The sequence below is a fragment of the Typopeltis vanoorti genome, chromosome 12 (assembly GCF_054136105.1).
Source record: "Typopeltis vanoorti isolate ZY-2024b chromosome 12, IOZ_Tvanoo_1.0, whole genome shotgun sequence".
NCBI lineage: Eukaryota > Metazoa > Arthropoda > Arachnida > Uropygi > Thelyphonidae > Typopeltis > Typopeltis vanoorti.
This window is the reverse complement of record NC_143560.1, coordinates 73,153,009-73,179,338: the sequence shown is the minus strand read 5'-3', so window position 1 is coordinate 73,179,338 and position 26,330 is coordinate 73,153,009. Positions and strand designations below refer to the sequence as shown.

Here is a 26,330-nt window from a genome sequence, read left to right as displayed (position 1 = left end):
TAATAATACTGGAGTGCCATGAAAAGTAAAAATCTTTGCCCTGCGCCCCTCGAAAGCTCACTAGCTATTTAAAAATAGGAAAATCCACACATCACCACCCCTACTAAAACCAAATGAACCAGAAATACGAAAAACCTAATACCAGAAACGCTGGCCCCCCTCGAAAGCTTACTTGACTTTTTCAAATCACTAAAACCAACATATCACCACCACTATGGAACCAAAAACAGCTACAAATAAGAAAACGCCAGTACCAGAAATGCATGCACCAAAAAACCACAAACGCATTACCTAACACCTCTAGCCTACTGTTCGTTGGAAAAATAAAAAATTAACAGCACGTTCATTTTAAAACTTAATGAACTCTAATTGCCAATCAGAGAGAGAGAGACCTTAAGAAAAATAAACACACAATGTAGGATATCACATTACTTTTTGAAAAACCACAACAAAAAATTATTAAAATAAACATACCATTACTACTAGAGCCTCCGTAGCTCAGTCGACTTCGATGACCTCCTTTGGTTAAAAACACGTGGTTTTGAATCCAGTCTAGGATGCGAAGAACCTTTATCACAGCTTTTTAATTGAAGGTTAGTTAGCTGGTCTCATAGTCGTCGTTTTTTTCTCCTGGAAACTCGGGTTTTTCTTCACGCAAACCGGCCAGGAAAACACATGCAATTGAAAAATAAAAATACATTACAACAAGAGTTAGCCGATCTCATATGGAGGTAGCAGGGTTTTTTCTCCCGGAAACTCGGGTTTTTCATCCCGCATACATACAAATCGGCCCATCAGAACACACGCAATTTACAGACAAAAATTACTAGTTGTGGTGGTGTTGGAAGTGGGCGGTAGATGGCGTTGATGGAGATGATTCGTAGTAGAGGTTAGGTGTAGAGAGAATTGTAGATGTCCTCCCACGATGAGTCTTCGGACTCCTTGGAGGTATCAGGAATAATAATAATAATAATAATAATAATAATAATAACTCATAGCTTTATATTCTTTTCGTAAGATGGTATCGTGCTTGCACATATCGGCCACACGGTGGCATCATCATATGCTAGCCAACCACTACTACAATTAAAACTATTGGCAGAACTTGATTGCTGCTGCTACGTTTATTACAATTACTGAAAGAAAAGAAAAAAAAAATCCGATACACACGCACAAAAAAAAAAAAAAAGTATTCACGAAAAATAATTAACAAAGCTCCATATTGCAAACAAAAAAACACACACTCTTAAGTAAAAGTACTTTAAACCAACCGATAACATCACTTTCAATAACACCAATCACATGACACTTAGATCATGTGGAGGTGTTCATTAAAGAGTAGCTTTCGTAAAGTAATGCCATCATAAAGTTCAAGGGGGGAAAAGCTGGTTTCTTCCGTTCTAATTTACGCAAGTTATGTGCGTAGTTTTCTGAACGATTAGCTGAATAAAATGCAAAATAATACAAACTAATCTTTCCTTCTTCAAAAACTCAGAAATCTGTATTATTCTTATCTTAGTCTGTCTCATCGCATAGTTGTATGTAATGAGAAAATGATTTATCTGTGGCTGTCGTGTTTGCTGATTTCAGCCGTGAGAGAAAGATATATCGATAATTTACTAAGGAGATAGAGCATCAAACAGTGTTTCTACCGTCTGTATATTTTTAAGCATTTATTGAGTAGTACGAAGAATTTTTGCGATGCGATTTCGAACAGTTCTCTTCCCGTTTCTTGCATTCAGCACATGGTGTGGTCTCAAGAGTAGATAATAACAAGTAGCATTAACCGATGTTGGTAAGTTTGTGCACGTTCCAAAGTATAATGAAACTAAGTTTTATGTATCTTGGAAGTGACATTGTATCGTTCCAATGATTTTTCCCCTCAAGACATCATAATGCACGAATGCGTTACCCTCATGGGCGAAACCGAAACCAATACTAATTTTGGTCTGTTGCCAAGTGCTAAAGTTCATTTCTCTCTTTCTCTCTCTTTTATTTTGTAGTTATTACATCGAATAACTGCTGATAGTTAGATATAAATTACATTTAAATGAAGTTATGATTTTATTACACATAGAACTATTTCTGTTCGCAAGACAATTAATATACTTCGACAGCAGAAGCCGTACTTGAAGTATGACTACGAAATTGCAGTAAGAAACGAGAAAGAAGTCAGAGAGAAGATTGTCAGGTAATTTTTGGTGATGTATGGACAATACTAAATTATAATAGATTTTCACTTTGGGGGAAGGGAGGAGCTTAGTGCTCTTTCACTAAAGCCCATGTTGAAAGATGGGCATATCCTCAACATTACATTTCGTTCATGTCCATCTCAAGTGAAAAATTTGTTCCTCTTTATTCACCAAATCCTTACATAACTTTCAGTAACATGGCCTCATGTTCTGATGTTACAACTGTTGCTCGTAATCCCCCTTACAAGCAACAGTTCATTAATTTAAATTAACATTAAATGTTGTTTCACATCCCCATTATCTGTTCTAGTAGAGCTTATTCAGTTCTCTGCAATTCCTAATATTATTTCAATTATTCATCTCTTAACCTTTCTTAGAGTTTCAGTGACTATCACCATTGTTTCACCAAATGGAGATGGTCCACCAAATAGGGGACCAAAATTCAAAATACAAGGTCGGTCTTATAGTTGTATAATGACTTTTAAGGACTGTTGCTTCCCGTTCCCTTTTTATTAGTGCCCTCATTATAGGTGCAATCCTCTGTGTTGTATTTATTTCACTGTCTCCTAAACTCTATCTCCCTGTTGATTACCACCCTTTAATTATGTATCTAATTTTTATAGCTCTTTCAGTAGAGTGAGCAGTTTTGAAATGTACTGCATTATACAAGGTGTTGACATCATGAAAAATGGGGATGAATTGTCATCATCACTTAGGTCTCCAATAAGTAGTCTCACATCAACTGATGAAATTCATGAGCTGCCTTAAGACTTGCACAGATATCTAAGTTGCAGCTTGGATGTCTGTGAGATGTGAATCCATAACCTGTGGATTGGAAAATGGAGGTGATATCCACTTTGCGACCTAGGATGACTTTAGAATAAAGTGGTTTTAGTATTACAGGCTCCCAAAGTTTGCACTTTCATTTAATGCATCCATGTTTATTGAGATTTAGGAAAGAGTTTGATTATCTGAGAAATTATCCAAGAGAGTATGCTTCAATGCTGTTACTGATTAATTACAAAAATAATGTAAAAAAAAAACTATTATTCTAAGCCTTAACTGATAGATTTTTACAGTTCAAAGTTATTATTATTCCAAACCTTCATAGAGTCATAAGACTCATCATCGGAGGCCCATCATAAACAACACAGTCTATCATGCCACTTCGTAAACCTCGTTTACAGTTTGCACATTCACCACTGTATCAAGCATTGAATTCCATGGTCCAACCATCCTCCATGCAAATAAAAAGTTACTTGTCACCCAGTTATTTTATGTTATAGTGGTGTGACATCCTAATTCCATCAATGAACACTCTTAGCCTTACCCAAATTTAACTTCATTAACTGAATGAGTTATTATGCAGTGATTGTTCTTTTTTTCAATTTATGACTGAATCAGCTGAGGTTTTAAAGCCAATGTGTTATGTTTGTAAATTGTGTTCTAATGGCCAGTTTACCTGTTCTGTGGGAGCAAAAACTCTGCCATTCCCCATGTGAGACCAACTAACTCACCTTCACTTAAAGTCCTTATAAAGATTCTTTGCATCCGAGACAGGATTTGAACCCAGGTCTTTCCAACCAAGGATGTCATTCATACCAACTGAGCTGTGAGGCTCCTCCTCATTACATTATAATATGTTATAGGAACTGAACTGTTTGTTTACTACACACCAGATTTTATGTATTTTTCATTATTACAAATTCATTTTTTCTTATCTTATGTCATTTAATGTAGTTTATTTTGTATTAATAAATAAGTGTCAAATCTTACAAATGTTAGTTAAGTTTGATGACTATAGTTTTTCTATCACCACTTATTAATGTCTTATCTTTGGTGTATATTTTGTATATAGGTGTGATTTTAGTATGAAAGTCAGTGTTGAGCATTAATTAAATTTCTTTACTCTACAAAATGTAGCTAATCCTTGAAGTTTTTACTGTGAATCTGATACACTGCTTAAGACCAAAAAAAAATATATACCTATACTTATTTTTCTATCTCGCTGAAGTCCTTCATGAAGAACATCATTTAGTTCCTAATATCAGTTGTAGTAATTTCAAATGAACACAACTCCAACTCTCATTACCAAACAATGACTTGCCTAGCAAATAGTAATTCAACACACTAATCTGTAGAGATAGTTCATTTAAGTATAAACTTTTTTTTTTTTTTTTTTTTTTAATGTGGCTCTTCCCCGTGAAAGGATTCTAATAAACCTATAGTCCATTCATACTGTGGGTGGGTTAAGGATTTTTTTCCCCTGTTTTTATTGATTTTTTTATTTTTTTATTTTATTGATTTATTCATTATTGATTTATTTTTTTACGAGGTCCAAAAACCCTGCTCTAGAGACCAAACATGGAACTTTTTCAAGCCACTTCATTTCTTCAATAAGTAGGGAGGTGGTCTTGCAATGGGTGATGGAATCCATCTCCCACGTAAAAACACTCATAAACATTCATGCCCATGATGGGATTTGAACCTTATCTGCTCTCCAGCCTGTTGGTTGGAGAGCAGATATGACCACTCGGCCAGCCAGGCCAGCAGTACTCATATGTATGTATAACTATGAATAAACTTTATGCAAAGTTATGTATAAACTGTTAAACTGTGTTAAATTAACTTTTCTAGAAGGTTCGAAAATCTGAACTTTAACAATCGTATGCTTTATACCTAGACGCTTAATCTTTGGAGCAAGTGTACTAATGAAATATGTCATTATTTATATTTCTTACTACTGTATTATCAAAATTCCCACAAAATCCACAAGCATATGAATGGAAATCACTCATCAAATTTTATGTCTTCTTTAAATGAATGTTAACCTCTATCTTCATTGATTTTCTGTATAGCTTTTTTATGTTCCCTATTCTCCTATCCTACACAAAAAGAATGCTCTGTATGATATCTCCCCCATACCACAAGAATCCTGTCTACCACTCAGCTTACCAATGTAGAACACAGTGAATGAGTCGAAAGGCTTAAGTAAATAAATAAATAAATATTATTTTTTTATTATTTTGGTTTTGTGAATTAAAACCATTAAACTAATCAAGAACACACAATCTTACACTTGCAGTCATAATGATGAAAAGCAGGGCTTGGTGACGAGCAATTTCAGAACAAATATCTACAAGATCTGAATAATATGGAAAATGATAATGGATGCCATTGGAAATTTTTTCACTTGGTTATACTATCAATTAAAGATCCCAATAAATTATATACTTGGTTTAATCCTTTATCCAAGTGTAAGCAAAACAAAGTTTGTTCAGGACTGGGACAACTCGTATATAGAAGCTAATGACTTCGCATCACTTGCCTTAGTATCCCATAATGCAAAGCACATCTACTTGCAGACATGTATAATGCTATGCATTATGGGAGGGTCACTACCCAGACTGGTTTCGACCTTTGAGGTCTCATCAGTGGGAGCCAGACCCAGAGGTAATGTAATGCAGAAGTCATATTTTCATATACGAGTTGCCAAAAGGTGGATTAGAGAAAGTTGTTGGAAGTTTTTTCACTTGGTTATACTATAAACTAAATGTCCCAAGAAATTATATACTTGATTTAATCCTTTATCCAAGTGTAAGCAAAACAAAGTTTGTGCCTGAAGGTCTGACACCTTTTGGCAACTCATATATGAAAATATGACTTCTGCATTACTTCAACCTTAGTATCACCTCTGGGTCTGGCTCCCACTGAAGAGACCTCAATAAAGGTTGAAACCGGTCTGGGTAGTGACCCTTCCCATAATGCATAGCATTATACATGTCTGCAAGGAGATGTGCTTTGCATTATGGGATTATGGGATACTAAGGCAAGTGATGTGAAGTCATTATCTTCTATATACGAGTTGCCCCAGTCCTGAAACAGGTGCAACCTTTGTTTTGCTTACACTTGGATAAAGGATTAAACCAAGTATATAATTTCTTGGAATCTTTAATTCATCTTAATAGATGTCAATTCATTGTAACTTAGTGTGACATTATGCAATTCGGTGTGAAGAAATTCTATAATGAATTTAGTTTAATCCTTTATCCAAGTGTGAGCAAACAAAGTTTGCACCTGAAAATATCTTCAGGACTGGGGTAAGGTAGTACAACACTGGGAAACTCGTAGTAAAGGTCGACCATGCTAACATCCCTCCTATCTCAGTATCTCCCATAATGCAAAATACATCTCCTTGCGGATATGTATAATGTTATGCAGTAAGGGAAGTGCCACTACCCAGGCTAGTTTCGACCTTTATTGAGGTCTCTTCAGTGGGAGCCAGGCTCAGAAGTGGAGATACCAGGCAGAAGCAATGGCGAGGTCTTGGCAACTCCTATAGGTAAAGATGAAAAATATCCTGAAGATATTTTCAGGTGCAAACTTTGTTTGCTCACACTTGGATAAAGGATTAAACTAAATTCATTAGAGTGCAACCAAGTGAAGGAATTCTGTTGACATGTTAAATTGATGACATTTTGCCCATGAAATGAGGCTGATCTTAGAGTTATGGGGGACATGGAATGAAAATTAAGGACTGCACTGCACAGCAAGTGAGAATGATACAAAGGAATAACAGGTTGCTAAGAAGAAGGACATGTAAGTATTCACGTTGCTCTCTTTACAAGGTTGGTGATGCCATTTAGACTATGCTGTTCATATGTGGGATTTCAGGAGGATAACAAAAGGTATAAAAGTGCAGACATTAATTATGAGGCGGAATTAAGGGAGTCCTTTAATGTGAATGTGGGCTATAAATTCTCGTGAAACAGGAGATATGTTAGTGATATTAGTAAAAAAAAAAAAAAAGTCTGTAGTAGGAAGTTGAGTAGAAGTAGGAAAGCCAAATTTTTTTGCTTGATGAGTGGAAGTGAAGCTAGATTAAAGTAATGTGGTTTAAAACTCCAGATAAAAAGAGATGATATGAGTGATGTACCAACTAGCAAAGGGGACATTGTATATTGGGCATCTCGAATGGTTGGGGGGGGGGGCATTTACCATTGTCAGTTATGCATGAATGCATTGGAGGCAAAGTGTGAAGCCAGAAGAATGGCTTTTTCTTTGTGTGATGATGCAATAGAGCCATCTGGTATGATAGGGAGTGGGAATAGTGTTGGGCAAAGTTTACAACCAATTGCTTTGGCAAGAGACCAAAAGGCTCAGTTGCCATTTGGATAGTCTGCAAGTTTCCTGCTTTTCACTCTTTCAAACTATTTTGGAAGTATTGATAGTTTTCTTGCAGCTATTTCAGGTTTGAGTATATGCACTGAAGGAGGATGGAGTTCTTGATGTGAGCCAGTTGTGGTATGCTTGATTTTTTATATGTACAGCCTTAGCACATCTTTTGGTGAACCAGAGTTTAGTTAGGGAATGTCAGTTCAGAATAGTATGGAGAATGTATGTTTCCATGCCACTAAGGATTACTTCAGTGATATGTTCAGTGCATATGATCTGTTTGCACCCCTACCCCTACTTTTTCTCAGAATATTCATATCTGCGGTTTCTAGTCTTTTGTCAACTGTTTGATTTGTAATCCAGCACTCAAGTCCATAAGTTAAAATTAGCTTGAATGCTGTATTATATACTGATATTTTAAGGTTATGGTTAATTTTTCTCTTATTCCAAATAAAGTTGTAGAAAGAATATAATGAAAAAGGCGATCAGCAAGCCCATGAGCAGTACAAGGAGAGTTGTGAATGAATGGAATGGGTTGCCAGAGTCAGTTGTTACTGCTTTGTCTGTTAATGGGTTCAAGGAAAGGTAGGATAGATTGTGTGAATAAATTGGGTCTTCCACGATGTGTCCTCAGATTACATGGAGATGCCTGTACAATAATAATTATTATTGCCATAATCTGTTCTAATGTTCTTATAATTTTAGCAATGTGATTCCTATACTTCAAGTATCTGTCCACCATATCCCTCATCTCTTTTACCTCCTTCTAAATTTCCCCATTAATTGTACTCTGCAAATTTTGTATATTCTGATTTGTTAGGCAAGTTTTAGAACCTTGCCTACCAATTCAAGGTTTGCACTTTACAAAATTAAACTGATGGCTCTACTCACTTGCCCATTCACATTGTGATCCTCCTGCAAGGCCACAACATCTCTACTTCTCACAGTTCTTCCTAACTGTGCATCATCAGCAAACAACTGCATATCTCCAGTTATGGTAGTCCCAATGTCAGTAATGTAACAGTTAAACAATAGTGTCCCAAAATAGATCCCTGTGGCACTCCACTATGACTTTCCTCTTTTGGGATTCCACTCCTCCATACACAATCTACTGATGCCTATCTGACAGTTCATCAGCTGTCCAACTCAGTAGGCTGTTATCTAGTTACCAGCTTGTCACATGGCAGTCTATCGAAGTACTTTGAAAAATCCAAGTACACCACTGTATATGCATCTCCTCTATCAAGCAAATTGTCACTATTTATTATGTAAGCAGATTGCTAAAGCATGACTTCCCTAACAAACCCATGCTAACCATCATAAAGAATACTGCATCATCAGTTCATCAGCTGTCCAACTCAGTAGGCTGTTATCTAGTTACCAGCTTGTCACATGGCAGTCTATCGAAGTACTTTGAAAAATCCAAGTACACCACTGTATATGCATCTCCTCTATCAAGCAAATTGTCACTATTTATTATGTAAGCAGATTGCTAAAGCATGACTTCCCTAACAAACCCATGCTAACCATCATAAAGAATACTGCAATTATCAACCTATTTCTAAATCCTAATCCTTATCAACTTCTCTAACAACCTAATACCTCCAGATACCTCAGATCAGCCTGTAATTTGTAGTCTCAGTTTTATCCCCTCCCCTTTGTGAAGTGGAACAATTTTTCCCACCTTCCATTTCTTTGGGATTTGCCCTGTTGCCAAACTAATGTTAAGCAGGTGTGCCAAAGGTGTCATTAATTCCCTAGAGCATTCCTTCAAAACACAAGATGCTATATTATCCAGTCCTACCTTATTAACATGTAGTTTACTTAATTCCTCATTCACCATCAGTTCCTCCTCTGTCATACCCCCTCTACACTCTAGCTTCTCATGTTTGCTTTCATGATGATGAAATACACTTATAAATCCTCTGCATCATCTACCATTCTGTCAGTGTCATCCTGTCATAGTAATTTTTCTTCCACTTTCCACATAAAATATGTACCTAGATAATAGAAAAATAGAAGTAAAATAAAAAATATATGCTTAGAAATAAAATAAAATATGCATAAAATATATGCATAGAATAGCATGTCTTCTGTTTTAAAATCACTTTATCATCTCTGATTACTTTTACAGTATACCTTCCTCACTAGAAAATGTTTGGGGTAGGGACACTGTTCATTAACTTGCTCTTGAACCTAACATACTGTAAATATAGCATAGAAAAAAAAATAGGTTAATTATCTGGAATGAAAGACTGCAAACTACCACACTGCAACATATCTGTTGAACCAAATAAGTTTAATAGTAGTATCTTTTTTATAATATTATATTTTTATAAGTTTGAAACTCTTCAAGCTTGAATTGTTACTTGTTGGTATTTTCATAGTTTTTTCAAGAACTATCATGATGTTTGTGACATATTTATAGCAATCCAAGTGTCAAGTTGTGCTTTGGAAAATTTTCAATGAGCATGTTGCTAGTTGCTGGGTGAATGGCATCTGCTCTCCAGCCAACTGGTTGCAGGTTTTGAATCCTGCCATACTTTTTTGGAGACCTGAAGTAACTTGAAAAAGTTTTAATGGTTGGTGTCTAGAGCAGGGTTCCCAAATTATGTAAAAAATAAAAATATAAAAATTAATTTAAAAAAATGCACTCTAGGTTTCCAACCTTTCATGGGTGAGAGCAACATTAAAAAAATTTCTCATGCTTATTGGCAATCCATTTTTTGTTACATATTGTAAAATACATAATCACCTGTTAGACTGATTTTTTTCCATCTCTTTGTCTCTGTCTATATCCAAGTTATTGTTGGACTTTGGACCCGGAATCATTTTATTGGAATTTGACATTGGAATACTTAAATTGTTGAACCATCTCTTTTGCTTCAGTCACACCATTTACAGTGGCAGATGTTTTAAAATTATATATGTCAATAGTGAAATTTATTGCTATAAGATTAATTTAATAATTTATAAAATTTGGTATTTAGAATATACAATAAATTCTGTCCATGTGATTTTGGTTTCAGTGGAATGATTTGTATTCACAAAATTTGGTAAAATATTTCAAACTCTTAGTAATAATTCCATTGTAACTGAATGGAATTTAACGAAGTTTGGTATTTATTATCTCTGTTGAAGTTATATCAAGTTATTTCACTTTTGTTTATTATTATTATTATGACACCTCCGAAAACTCATCGTGTGAGGGCACACTCCACACAACTCACTGTCTCTGATATTTAATCCTCTATCTACACCATCAACCTCACCGTCCACTATTTACATACTTCCTATCAATAGTATTTTTATCTCTAAATTTGCATGTGTTCTTTTCTTGGCCAATTTGCATTTATATGAGATGATAAACCTAAGTTTCCAGAAGACAAAAACCCTGCTATCTCCATATGAGATCAAATTCAACTCAGTTGAAAAAGGCCTTATAAAGATTATTTTGTTTGTTTGTTTATTGTGAATACCACTCTTATATAAAAGGCTGCCAAATTTAATTACATTAGTACTAGTATTGTGAGTGTGAGGAGTAACGAAATCTTGTTCTAGAGACTATATATAGAACTTTTTTCAAGCTACTTCAGACCCCCCCCCTCCAGTAAGCAAGATGGTCTCACACTGTCCAGTGACATTCTTCTTCCACCTAAAAATATTCACAAACATTCATGCTATAGCAGGATTTGAACCTGAGTCTATTGTTCGGAGAGCAGATTTGGTCAGGCAGAGTAGATCATTTGTAGTGACAAAATTAGGCAAAGTAAAATTATTTATCCCAAAACTACATAAGCTAAAAATAAAAGAAAAAATTTCATAAATTGTGATTTGATTATTTTAGTATTATTTCCTTCCATGTCACATAGAGGTTCTGGAACTAATATTAAAGCATGGAAAATAAATAATGCTAATACATGAGAAGCCATTACAGGCTGCAATTCCTGTTATACCTCACCTTGAACATATTCATTATCAGAGCACATACTTCTAAATCTGGCAGTGCATTGCATTCATATCCTACTCTTCATGCAAATGCCTACTTTTTACTTTCTTACTCACATAACTCATAATTATACAGCTTTTACTTCTCATTCCCCATCACCTCTTACCCTGTTCAATATTTTGCATATTTCTAGTCCCTTTCCTTTTATAGTGAAAATGTTAGTAAATAAATAAAAAAAGTTAATAAATGTAATGATGAGGGGGACTGGATAGGGCCTCATCATGTATATTAAGGGAATATGCTGAAGTGTCCTTGGTGTGGGTGATCAACAAGAGTTGTAACCCAGAAGAGTGGAAAATTTTGTATTATGTCTGCATGCTATAGTTATATATCTGATGTGTTCACTAGCAAAATGAGAGCATTCCGATATGCTGTAGTCATATTAGTTTGTTACCTAATTTTACCTTTACTAAAATTGGTCTGATTGAAATCAAAACTGAAATGATATGACAAATCTTTTTTTGCTATATTTTTCAAGGAAAAATTAATTCATTGAAACCAAATTTTCATCATTTGAGAAAATTCTTTACAACCAGAGCAGAGTTTTTCTTTTAGATAATTTGTAAATCCTTTTCTCTTTTCTGCTGTAAATTGTTCTGTTGAAAGAAAAATTGCAATAGTTCTGCAGTTTTTCATGAGTTCCAAATGAATTTTAATAAAATTCCTCTAGCCTAGAAAAGTTCAGAAAAATCTTGCTTACGGTGGTTAGATAGACTGAAACTAATAGGTGTATTTTGTGAAATGCACTAAATAATAATATTGTTATTATTATCTATTGATACTACAAATCTTTTCATTTAATGTTAATTGAAACGCTCCTTTATGGTTTTCTTCACAAAAATAAATAAATACATATATATATAAATATGATTTTTCTTTGCAAAAAAAATATATATGACATATAATGCTCAAAATTTTTTACTATAAATCTTGTTTTGATATTTTCTTTTTGTTTTGTTTTTTTTAGATGAATAGTCATGTCATCAGCATCACTAGCTTCCACTGTAGGTGAAGATCAAGAAGTTATGTACTCCCATTCAAGGTTTTGTATATCACTTCGTTATATTCAAAGGACAGTTGCACAACTAACAGTTGAGCCCCTTGTGTTCCTGTTTATGTTTGGACTTGTTGCAAGAATGGTATCATTTTTGGATTTTTTTGTTGAAAGAGCATGTACCCTAAATTTAGGCTATCCTGATTATGTGTGTTCAAATTTGGAAAATTATACTGAGGAGAATATCCTGTCCCAGAAGATTGGGAATAATTACCACTTGGGATATTTGTTAATATCTACTCTCCCTTCTATAGGAGCAGCTATCTTGTTAGGTCAGTGGAGTGATAAGTATGGCCGTAGATACCCTATGATAATTGGAATTATTGGAATGATAGGTGAAGGATTTTCTGTACTTACATTTTCACTTATACCAAATGCACCCCTTTGGGTTTTGGCTGCAACTGGAATACCTAGTGGATTTCTTGGAGGCTTTCCAGTGGTTATGTCTGCATGCTATAGTTATATATCTGATGTGTCCACTAGCAAAATGAGAGCATTCCGATATGCTGTACTTGAATTTGGCTACATACTTGCTGGTCCCTTAGGGACTCTAGTTGGGGGTCAGGTGTTTAAATATGGTGGATATATTCCTGTGTTCATAATTACACCAGTTAGTTATTTCCTTTGTTTGTTGTGGGCAGTATTTTTAATTAAAGAAACAAACAGAACTAGTGCAACAGTAAATAAGAAAACAATGTTTTGGGACTTATTCTCAGTGAAAGGTGTAGTGGACAATATAAGAACTGGTCTGAAACGACGACCAGGAAATCGGAGATCACAGTTCTTACTTTTAATAGGAAGCATGTGTGTGGTGGTTTTTACAACTCTAGGTAAGGGACTTTTAAATAAAAAAAAAAAATCTTGGTAGCTTTAATTAATAATGCTGATGACATTTTTAATATACATGTGGTTCATTTTTAAATTTATATTTAATATCTAAGTACTTCAAAGGCTCATCACAGGAGGTCCACACCAACTCTATCCATACAATACTGTTCTTTGAACACACACACACACAACCTATAAATTCTAGTGACTTTTGCTGCCCTTATGCCAGTAAATCTCAAACCAACCAACCCACTAAACCTCAATCTATTCTCCTAAGGAAGCATTCTACATATACCACTTAATAATCTTGGTTACTGGACTCTTTCCACCACTTTCTCATTCCAAAGAAATCCAGGTGACCAGATCTATGCAAAGTAATTCAGATGGCTGAATCAAACCTTATAAAAAAAAATGTGAAAATTTCCTTCTCTCTGCTTGTCAGTGCGTTCCTTATTAACTCAAGTAATGCTATGAACTACATTAGCCATTTTGGAAATATGCCCTCAGAACTTCAATTCCTTATCCACCAATGTCTTTAAATCTCTAGCTTCATCAATTTCCTGGAGTACAGTTCTGTCAGTGTACTGCACAACTTGTAATCTTTTTCATTCCAGAATATGTATAAGTATGCCGGCCTGGTTGGGCAAGTGGTTAGTGTATCCACTTTCCAGCCAAAAGGCTTTGGATTTGAATCCTGCCATAGGCATGGATGTTGTTTGTGATTGTCTGTGAAAATACTAGTGGTGGTGGTGGGTAGTAGATGGCATTGGTGTAGATGATGGTAGTTGCGGTTCGCTGCAGTTCGGTGAGTGGTGGAGACAGAGAGTGGTACCCTCCCTTGATGAGCCTTGGGACTTCTTGGAGGTGTCAACATTTTTAACATTAACCAAATTAAACTGGTATTCGTTATCTTTAGCCCATGCTATCATCCTGTTTAACTTATTCTCTAATGGACTTGAATGATTCCTTCATGTCTTCTTTTTATGGGAGCATAGCCAGAAATTAGTCTTTGTCCATCTTAAGATTTTAAATGACATCGTGCTCGATGGCAGTGCATGCCATTCAAGACAATTATCTTTATTTAGTGTTAAATATTCTATAGTATGTGGGAAATTTATTATTATTATGAACATCAGACTTCCATGGACTCAACACTCCTCATTGCAGGGGATCCACATGTTCCACACTTTCATGCAAAAAGATCATCAAACCATGTCTTAAACCTATTCACAGTTTCTGCACTTGCCACATTTTCAGACAATGCATTCCACTTATCAACCACTCTCCATCAAAAAATCTTTGCCTTACTTTTGCTCATGTGCTCCTAGCACAGTTTCCAGGGATAGTCTTTTGTTCTACCTTTGTCTCCCTCAACTGTATAAAAAATCTCCACATTAATCTGATAATAGCCTCGTATCAATTTATATGTTTTTTGTCATATCCTTCTTCTCAGAAGGATCTGCAATTTGCATTCCTTGAGTCTATTCTCATATCCCACATTTTATAGACTTGACACTGAATTAGCAAATATTCTCTGGACCCTCTCTACGACATCCTCTTGAAAACCAAGCATCCACATCTGTGCACAGCAGTCCATATGTGGCCTGATCATGGGCCTTATATATATGCATCTCAACCTTGTTTACCAAATTCCAAGACCTTACACTTTGTAACATTAAACTTATTCCTCCACTCACATGCTTGTTGAGATAAATGCTCCTGCAAGACCATAACATCTGCTTTGCTCCTCTGCTCTGAGGAGCAAAGATCCATATACACTACTGTATATGGATCTCCTTTGTCCACTAAATTTATCACATTTAGTATAAATCTACTATATAAGTACCTTAATAAAACATGACATCACTCTAACATGCCCATGCTGACTATCATAGAGAATACTGCAATTATCAACCCAATTCTGAATCCTATTTCTGAATCCAATCTCTTGAACATCTTAATAACAAGTATAGACACATAAGATTATCCTAGAATTTGTTCAGTCTTATCTCTTCCCAAATCTATTTATGAATGGGATGATTTTTCCTACTTTCAACTCCTTTGGAACTTGCTCTGTTTCAAGATTAAAACATGTGAGACAAAGGTGTCATTAATTCCATAGAACATTCCTATATGAGACAAGCACAGTTATTTGTCAAGTCCTACTGTCTTACTAAGATGAAATTGATGTAATTCTTCATATACTTCCTGTTCATTCACCATCAGTCCCTCCTTCCTACACCATATCCTCTACACTCTGGCTTCTCATGATGTTACCTTCACAAGGATGAAATATCCTGATAAACTTCTTATTGAATATCATAGCTGTATCCTCCACATCACTGGTAAGTAAGCTTCTAGCACAAACAAAACAAATTTATTTTGTTTATAAAAAATACGGACTATTGCATATGTGCGATTATAAAAGATTTTATTCTTATTATATTTTGATAGTTAAATAATGTTTTTCTTATGTAAGATAAATGAACACAATAATAAATTATAGTAAATTTAGTTTAATCCTTTATCCAAGTGTGAGCAAACAAAGTTTGTGCCTGAAAGTATCTTCAGGACTGGGGTAAGGTGGTACAACACCGGGAAACTCGTTGCAAAGGTGGAGCAAGCTCACAACACTCCTATCTCAGTGAACACAGATGATTGTGTGCAAATATTTCATCTTTAGATCATGAAATATTTGTTTAAAAATGATAGCCATTACAGGTTGATTGTCCCCTCATACTTTTGGATTAAGGAGTACACAAGCTGTATTAATAAAAGTTTTTGTGTGAAATGCAGATCTTTTTTTTGCTCGACGATGCGAGCCCTTTGTTAAAATTTCCACAGCTCACCACTGCTTACCAGTCTACTGTTGTCATCAACAACCATCATCTGCATTGCCTTACTTGTAAGTCAGTGTCCTCTGCATTCCCTCAATGATGCAGAGGACACTAAAAACTTACTTGTAGAAGTAAGGATATTATGGCTCATTTGTATAAGTCCTTGATTAAGCCACACATGCACTTGCACAAATTTAGTCACCTGATTTTCAAAAAGATGAAGAGATATTGGAAGTGGGTCTAGAGGCAGTTGACTAAGGTAGTTTCTGGTCTCTGGAATGTTGGGTACCAAGAAAGGTTATCGGCGATAAAATGCAATTTGTAGAGTCTAGTGCAGAAGGAGGAGGGAGATATGATAATTGATTTTTATCAGACAGATTTTTTTTTATCAGATTAATGTGGAAGATGCTTTTCATAGAATGGTGGGAGAACAAGAGGGCATCCTTGGAAGCTATGTATGGAGAGAGCGAGAAGCAGGGTTTTTTTTTGCAGGGAGAGTGGTGAATGATTGGAATGTATTACCTGGGAGTGGTGAATGATTGGATTGTATTACCTGGGAGTGGTGATTGCACAAAATGTGAGTACATTTAAGACACACACACAGCTCGTCATTTGTATGATAAGCTGTATGTGTAATAGAGGAGACCCCCTCACAGAGTCTTTGACTCCATGGAGGTCATGCTTTTAGTAATGTAAACTTTTCATGTGCAGATAACCCTCATATAATGTGGATGTTAGGTTCCACAGAAATGCCACGTTATATAAATCACGTTATGCGAGACTCAGATCACACAGAAAAAGTAGGGTTATGTTCCGAAATCATTTTTTTTTTAAATTATATAAATAACAATGACATATCCAACAAAAAATATTTTTATTTAATTCAGGTAATTGATGTAAGTTAAGAAAACTATGAAACAAAACTATTAACTATTAAAATTATAACTAAAACTTTTTAGTTTTAGATATAATTTTTAATTTTAAAAAATTTTTAAAACTGTAAACTATTAAAATTATAAACTATGAAACAAAGTACATAGTATAAACTTATAAAAATGCAAATTGTATGTAAACTTCATTGCACATAATGCATAAATGTTTAGGGAAAATAAAATAAAATATATATTTTAATCGTCATCACTGTCATGATCACTTGAAATCTCTTGGACATCATTTGTATAATTCTCATTGCATACTTCGACTGGTTTAGTTATCAAGAAGTCTGTAATAAGCCCTTGCTTACCACTATGCTGTGCTGCAATTTTTTATTAAGTTCATAATATGGAGCTAAAAAGATATCCAATTGTCTCGTGAATTTTCTGGAGCGCTCCATTGAGGGATCATTATCCGTAAAATAACATCCTAACTTTCTAGCCAAGTCCAATTTGTCTGCTAATTTCTTTAAACTGAATTCTTTACCGGATTCATCATAATCAGAATCTTTGGCAGAACTTTCCCAGCCATTTGGTTCGACGTCATCTATTAATTTTACCAGTTCATCCTCATTTAAATCTGTTTCCCCATCATTTAATTCACTAATTTTGTTTTCACCCATATTGCAAAAGCCCTCTAAGTGGTCATTACTATAAAAATAAAATTTTTACATAAAAAAGCATTACATATTGTAACTCACCAGAAAATAAAGTGCTCAGCTTGAGATTAACACACTTTTGATTTTTAATGTGCTTTCCTGGCAGAAAATGAAGACAACTTTCAACAATAAACACTTTATACAGTAAACAATTGACAAACATGCGAGCTAAAAGGTATTTCCCCTGATATAAATTCGCTACTTATAACTATATGCGCGATGTGGGAAAATGCAAATTTAACAAAGATAAAATTTGATTTTTAAGTCGCGCGGTGAAAAATATATGAAAAGATAAAGAGTTACTATAATTTGTAGACCGTGTTTTTATCGAAACCGTGTTGTATAAGTATTGTGTTGAACAAGGGATACTATAATTTGTAGACTGCGTTGTATAAGTACCACATTATACAAGGGTTATCTGTAGTACTATCATAGTGTTCGGAACATCCCTTAAGGATACATATTGGAATTTGATAATAATGGTGATGAAATAGGCACTAGAATAAGGAAAGCTGACATCGGAAACAGTTGAATAATAAGAGGTCTTTGCTGTAACACACAAAATTCTTCAAAACTGTGCCTTCATTCATCATTTCTGTATTTATCATACTATTTTTATGAATTTTATATAGTTTTTGTTTTATATATATAAATTTTATAAATATTTTTTATTTTATATTTTAGAAATATTATTATTATTATTATTCAGGCCTCCATGGAGTCGAAAGACTCATCGTGGGAGGTCCTTCCTAAGAACATAAAGTCTGTCAAGACTCTCATCGAGGGGAGGTCCCCCCCCCCCTAAGAAACACAAAGTCTATCATACCACTCCTTAAACTCATTGACCGTTCTCGCTCTCACCACTCCATCAGGCAATGCATTCCACGGTTCAACCACCCTCCACGCAAAGAAACCACTCCTCACCCTCTTGCTCACAGTTTCCTTTCGTAACTTCCAGGGATGGCCTCTTGTCATCACTCCTTCCCGCTGTTCAACCAAGCGAAAGAATCCCCAGTGTCAACCCTGTAACCACCTCTTAACAGTGTAAAAGTCTCAATCATATCACCTCTCCTTCTATCCACCAAACTCTGCCGTCCACATTCCCTCAGCCGATCCTCGTAACTATCCTTGTACAGTCCTGAAACCATCTTTGTCATCCGTCTTTGTATCCTTTCCACAGTTAATTTATCCCCTTCAAATCCTGGAGACCAAATCTGAGAACAATAGTCCAAGTGTGGTCTGATCAGAGACTTATACAACGGAATGATAACCCTCTTGTCTCTGCAGGTCAGTGTCCTTCTCATAATTGCAGCAATCCTCTGTGTTTTACCTTCACCTCCTTTGCAACATGTCCCCTAAACTTCAGGTTTCTATCAACCATCAACCCCCAGATCTCTTGTCTCCCCTACTTCCTCCAGTTTAACTCCTCCCATAGAATATGCAGCGTCCCATCGATGTTTCCCAAACCTCGACCTTACATTTTGGCACATTAAACCGACACCCCCCCATTCATTTGCCCATCTATCTAGCTTATTCAAATCCTCTTGCAGGGCTACCACATCTGCACTATTACTAATAATCCTTCCCAGCTTCGCATCATCCGCAAACAACTGAATATCCCCTTGCAATCCACTGGCAATGTCATTAATATAAAGGTTAAAATATATAAATATAAATAAAATATAAATTTTTATATATATGTTATAAAAGAATTAAACCAAGAATCAGTAATAGAAAAAATTAAAAAATATAAACCTAAATGAATGGAACACGTTCAAAGAATGAAAATAGAAAGATTACAAAAACAAGCCTTAAAGTACAAGCCATTAGGAAAAAGAAAACCAGGATGTCCTCTTAAACAATTCAACGATGACTTCTAAGGCCAGAACAGGCCATGCTAGGCCTAAATCCTTGATATGCTTGATGATGATGATGATGATATATATAAATTTTACATAGTTTTTGGTAATCCTGCTCCAGAGTCCAAACAGAACTCTTTCTTGCCACTTCAGGCCTCCAGTAAGCAGGATGGTGGTCACACTGGGTGATGAAATTTATCTCCCATCTAAAGATATTTCCCAGCATCCCAGCATCCATGCCCATGATAGGATTTGAACCTGCAGCCTATTGAGTGACAAGCAAATATGCTACCACTTAGCCAATGAGACCAGCAAATAATGCAAAGGATACTTATTATTAGGGACAGGGAGAGAAAGGTACTATTGTACATAGCACTGATCAAGCCACATTATGCTTTACATGAACAGATATGGTCATTGGATAAATGACTGATTGCTTAGGTCTACATAATAATATAAGGAACAGACTGAGGGGATGTGTTTTGCAGAATTTGGCAGATAGCAAGAGAGATAGGATGATTGAGACATATAAGTTGGTGTGAGAAATATCTATCAGATAGATATAGGCAAAATACTATACAGAGTAATAGGTGATAAGATGTCATCCCTGGAAGCTGTGTATTAGTCATGCAGTCACGGATTATAACAATAATGAGGATATTGACACATAGAAATAAATAGTGTTTGTAGTTTCATTATATAGTTTCATTTAACAAGGCCTCGATTTAGTTATCTTGGTTTTTGAAGAGATGAACAAATTTTATGAAGGGTTCAAAGAAGAATCAAATCCATGGGATGTTGGATATAATGACAGGTTGACCATTCGTTATGTTGGTGAGGAGCTTGTATTAATTAATACAGAAGAGATTTTTTACAGAGTCAAGGAAGTTGGAGATAGAAAAGAGGCAATCCATGGAAGTTACATAAGTGCTATCTATGAGTCTGCTTATACATTACTTATAATAATCATAAGTAATTTTATTATTATTACCCCAAGACCTCATGGAGTCAAAGACTCATCTGGGAGGTCCTTTTATCACACACACATCTCATCATACCGGGTCTTAAACACACTCAAACTCCTTGCAGACACCACACTCTCAGGCAAGGCATTCCAATCATTCACAACTCTGCAAGAAAAAAACTTGCTTCTCACACTCCCCTACTCACACCCTCTTTATACAGTTTCTAGGGATGACCTCTGGTTATCCCTTGATTTCCCACTATTCTCTGTAGAACATCTCCACCATTGATCCTATAACAACCCCTTACCGACTTGTAGGTCTCTATCATATCTCCCCTCTTCCTCCTGTCCACCAGACTCTGCAAATTACATCAATCTCAATCTTTCAATATACTTCTCAATCTTTCCTCATGGTCAACATTCCAGAGATCAGAAATTACCTTAGTCAGTCGCCTTTGGACCCTTTCCAACATCTCTTCATCCTTCTGAAAACCTGGTGACCAAATCTGGGCACAATAGTCCATGTGTGGCCTAATCAAAGCCTTATACAACGGAACAAGAATCTCCCTACTTCTACACGTCAGTGTCCTCTACATCATTCCCAGAAGCCTTTGTGTTGTCTTCACAATTTTGGCAATGTGTCCCCTAAATTTTAGATCCTTATCCATTATCACCCCCAGATCTCTTATTTCCTCTACCTCCAACAATATATTCTCACCAAGCATAAATTCTGCATCCCATCTTTGTTTTTCAAATTTTAAAACCTTACATTTTGCAACATTGAACTCACATCCCCATTTCCGTGCCCAGTCACTCAATTTATTCAAGTCTTCTTTTAAGGCCACAACATCTTCATTACTCTTTATGGTTCATCCCAACTTTGCATCATCTGCAAACAACCGAATATCTCCATCCAAATCTTTGCCAATATCATTAATATACAAGTTAAACAGTAATGGCCGTAAAACAGACCCCTGAGGCACTCCACTAGTGACTTTCCTTTTCCTGGATATCACTCTCCCATCCATAACTTGTTGATACCTATCAGATAGCCAGTCTCCAATCCAATGCACTAATCTAATATCCAACCCCCATCTGCTCTAGTTTGACTGTCAACTTATCATAAGGTACTCTATCAAAAGCCTTTGCGAAATCCAAGTATATTACTGTGTATCCTTCTCCTCTGTCCAAGGAAGCAGTCACCTTATTGTAATAAGTAAGTAGATTACTAAAACATGACTCCCTTTAGCAAATCCATGCTGTCCATCAAAGATAATACGATTGTTGTCAACCCAATTCTGGATCCTAGTTCTCACAAGTTTCTCCAACAACTTAACCACAACACCTGACACACAGATAGGCCTATAGTTTGATGCTTGAGTTCGATCACCTCCTTTATGTCTGTGTCCACATTTAAACTTCTCATAGTATCATTATATAAGTTAACAATAGCTTTTAAATAGACACCTGCAGCACAGCACACCACTTCCAAGGTATATTGCTCCACTATATACAATTTCAGATATCTGTCTGATAAGCTAATCTCTTATCTGCAGGTGAGGGTTCTAGATATTAAACAGACTAGAGCGTGAACAGTGATCCTAAAACTGAGTTTATCATTTCCATCGATCTTGTAATTATTTTATTTAACAGTTAACAGTCATTGTGTGTGTGTAAACTCTCTGCCTGAATGCAAACAAATCTACTTTACATGGCATATTCCGGTAATTGGACCACATTTTTATAATAAGCTTAATAAAACACAATGAATTAATAAAAGACCCGACAAGTTTCGTAAGTCATTTGACTTACATTTTCAGGGTTAAAAGGTAACTTAAAGTTTAAAACACAAAGAAAAGAGAAATTATTAGTAATAGTTCATACTATACAGTTGTAGCCGTCTGACTATTCATAAAATTAAAAATCAGAATGCAGATTCAAAGCAGTGCTGAGTTTAAACAATGCTGGATGATGCCACGTTCTGTTGTTCACGTTCATAATGTCCGAGGTCTGATTGAGGTATATTTTTTATTAAAGCTGACCAAACTTGGTGGAGAATTAATCCTTGATTTTCATTGCATTGTGTTGGTATTTTAAGCATGTTTGCAACTTTAAATTTCCTTATGTAACAGTTTTTTTCTATGTACGACATATTTGTTTTCTTCCAGGATACATTGTGGCCGGTGGAAGTGGTATGGAAAGCTAAACCTGATTTGTGTTCTCTTCTGTTTTGCACATCCTTTTGGTGTTCGTTCATGCGAATTTCCCCCGATCTTCCAGTCTGTCCTACGTAGCAGATGCTGCAAGAACAATAAATTTTGTAAACACCTGGTTTTTTTAAAGGATGATGAGGAGGTTTCGGGGGATGTAAAAATCTCGAAATTTTTTTATCCAGTAGCAGAAAGGCTATTTTGATGTTATATTTGTTAAGTAATTTAGCCATCTTGTCTGTAATATTTTTGATATATGGAAGCATGATAGCGGTTTTGAAGTCTTGTTTCTGAGAGATGCTTGTTGGAGGTGTGTGGAGGATTTTTTTGATAGTCTTGGTTTCATAACCATTCTTTTGAAAGATTTGTGTTAGATATTCTAATTCTTCATTTCTCTGTTTTTCTGTGCTGGAAATGTTATACGCCCTATCCCTTAGGGTTTTTATTAGACCTATTTTTTGCAAAGGGTGGTGGTGGTGGTGGTGGTGTGAGGCCGCATGAAGAAATCTTCCTGTGTCGGTGGAAAATTTCTTGGAAATTTCTCAGCACTGCTTTGAATCTGCATTCTGATTTTTAATTTTCTGAATAGTCAGATGGCTACAACTGTATAGTATGAACTATTACTAGTAATTTCTCTTTTCTTTATGTTTTAAACTCTAAGTTACCTTTTACCCCTGAAGATGTAAGTCAAACGACTTACGAAACACTTGTCTGGTCTTTTATTAATTCATTGTGTTTTATATAGCTTATTAAAAAAATGTGGTCCAATAACCAGAATATGCCATGTGAACTTCTAAACCACAGAAACCTCTATTTACAAAATCTACTTTAATTAACGCTGGTTGATGTTTTTGCACATAAGATTTACAAAAATTAAAAAATGCATTTTACAAATGATAAAAAAAATAATCTGGATACGGAGACTGAATGATAAAAAAAGTATTAAAAATCTGAAAAAGTAGTTTAATTAATGGCTAACACCAATCAGCAAGTATGTTGGGATTCCATCAGCTCTGGTATCATTTTTCTAAAGTCTAAAGTTGAGCTCTGAAGATAGCTCTCCCTGTTTTTATTACTACAGCTCCTGGATTATTGGGGAAAATGTCCAAATAAGAATACAGGAAATAGATTTTAAGAACCACGTTATGCTCCATTTTATGGTATGTTATCAACATTTCCTTAACTGTGCACTCTACCGTATTTGTGAATTTCAGATTTTTCCCTCTTAGAAAGTTCCTTCCTGGAACCACTGCCAGGCATAAACTTTTCATCTGCTTGCAAAACTGCTTGAAATTCACCATCTTTATTAAATGTCTCATGTCTTGATCAACAAACATGTTTGCTTGCTTTTATTTTTGCTTCACTGAGTTCCAAAAATTTGTTTTTTAAGATATTGCAAAGCTTTCTATTGTTTATTTTGTTATGTTCTTAGGTTAAGTAGTGATCAAAGATTTGGTTTGAAAATATTTTAATTTAAAATAATAGCATTCTTCTGTAAAAACCCTGTTTGCTTTGTTAATTACAGTAATAATAATAATAATAATATAGTAGTGTAAAGGTTAAAATTAAATAATGAAATGAAAATGTTATCTCTGATATATACTCATATATGGTTTCTCTTTAGGTTCGGCAGCTATTGGATATCTATATGCAAATAGAATGTTTGGTTGGAATGTAACATTTTATTCAAACGTAGACTCTATATTTCAAGTTTGCAATGGCATCGCAATAGTGACAATGATTCCACTACTGACAAAAGTTTTCAAAATGAAATCTGGATTACTAGGTTTAATAGGAATCCTTTGTATGACTGTAGATAATTTTCTAAGATCAGCAGCTTCGAAAGAGTGGACTTATTATTGTGGTAGGTGTTTAAAATATAATTTTTATCTTTTTAGTAATTTTAATCCCAGGGTGGATGGTAGCAGGGATGGCCTCTTGTGGGAATGGGTGCTTGGGGGAAGGGGATGATTGTCAGGAAACATTGAGCCGGGGGGGGGGTTGAGAGGGGGACAATGATAGGTATAGAAGCAGTGACATTTTTATGCTCTATACCAGTGCTTCCCAAACTGTGGGCCGCAGCTCCCTTGGGGGCCGTAGGTTTTGTTGACGGGGGCCGTGAAATAATGAAAACAAATTTAAAATGTTTTAAGACTAAGCAGATTTTTTTTATTTTAAAAGAAGCGTATTTAACTTTTATTATTTATAATTTCTTTTTTTGTTATTTTTTATATTTTAATGGAAAAATTCACACATTGGTGTTGGTTCACAAACTTTGCTTCCTGCTATTTCGGCGCTTAATGAATATTAGTAAATATTGGTTATTCATATGTTTCATTTCAAAGCAGTGGTTATTTGTATTTACTTCGAATGCTCTCCAGGGAAGCTCCAAATCTTCCTGTCCCTTTCATCACCCGTTCGTAATCAGGGACTGTTGATATTGTCTTTATATACATGTCAAAACTCGTTTTATATTATCACTGTCATCCCAGCGAGTTTTCTGTTACCAGTAAAAGTTTTGCATATACTTCACACATGAAAAAAAGCTTAAACAAGTTCATGTGGGGAGATAGTAACTCGCTTGCAGTGGTAAACAACACCCTCCATAACATCCACTATACTGCAGAGGCAATAAAAACAAGTACTTTTATTATGCCAATGAATAAGGTATGAGGAGTCTGTGTAATATATTTCTCAACAAATAGTGCAATTAAAGACAACTGGGATAAAAACACACTAATTAATGAATCACACGTCCCCTCACACAGAAACTATGCTGTATAGACTGAAACAAAACCATATGTTGCATGGGCAAACACAGTATCTAACTAAAAACTATTGTTATTAATTAGATGTGTGTGAGTTCGATTTCCCAAGGCAGCAATAAAATTCAACCGAACGTGTTAAAATTCCGTAAAAGTGTTAAAACTAAGTAATATATATATATATAATGAATGTTATGGCAGTTTCACATATGGAATTCGGTTGAAGAGAGTTAGCATTTCAACTCAATTGTCAGCTATGCTTTTATCTTTCGGTTGCGTGATCTTTTGTTAATACCGCACCAATCATATGCATGTTTTAATAACCTGCCTTTGCTGTCTGTTTCGCGTTAGTCTTAATTACCTTAAAGGGAGAAAAGTCACAAAAGAGAAAAATGTTCCTGGTCCGGGATTCCCTTATTCAGGTAATATTCACTAATTTCATGTTATCAGTTTGTGGTGTGCCAGTATCAGTAAGTGGTGATAGTATTTGATTTATTCTACGTTAAAAAATTAACCTTGAGATGGATAGGTGGCTGATAAATAATAAAAAATTACCACGAACAATCAGAAGAAGCAGAAACAGACTCAAAATAAAGGACGGTATTTCATATTTTACCAGAACAGCCCGCATCGTCTTCAGAACCAAACGGTAAGAGGCAAAAAATGTAATATATGCATTTGAATTTTGCCATATTCACTTTGTATGTTTTGTGTTGAATATAAATACAATAAATATTATAATAATATATATCTATTACGATTTTTTTTCGAGGGGAGGCCGTGAAATATTTTAATTTTTGCAAAGGGGGTCCTGACATCCAGAAGTTTGGGAAGCACTGCTCTATA

The 26,330-nt window shown here is 35.2% G+C and overlaps 1 protein-coding gene across 3 annotated transcripts in view; it reads left to right on the top strand.

The window, feature by feature from the left end:
• The first annotated feature begins 1,369 nt into the window (after positions 1 to 1,369).
• Positions 1,370 to 26,330, top strand: part of LOC150100885 (putative peptidoglycan muropeptide transporter SLC46) — an 87,083-nt gene continuing 62,122 nt past the window's right edge. For 2 of the 3 annotated variants that reach the window (XM_090401492.1, XM_090401490.1), the window contains exons 1-3: positions 1,370 to 2,191; positions 12,344 to 13,260; positions 24,344 to 24,583. In XM_090401492.1, coding sequence (XP_090257618.1) covers positions 12,354 to 13,260; positions 24,344 to 24,583 — 1,147 coding nt within the window. In that variant the 5' untranslated portion in view covers positions 1,370 to 2,191; positions 12,344 to 12,353. The remainder of the gene's footprint in view (positions 2,192 to 12,343; positions 13,261 to 24,343; positions 24,584 to 26,330) is intronic. The other variant, XM_090401491.1, reaches the window with a different exon arrangement.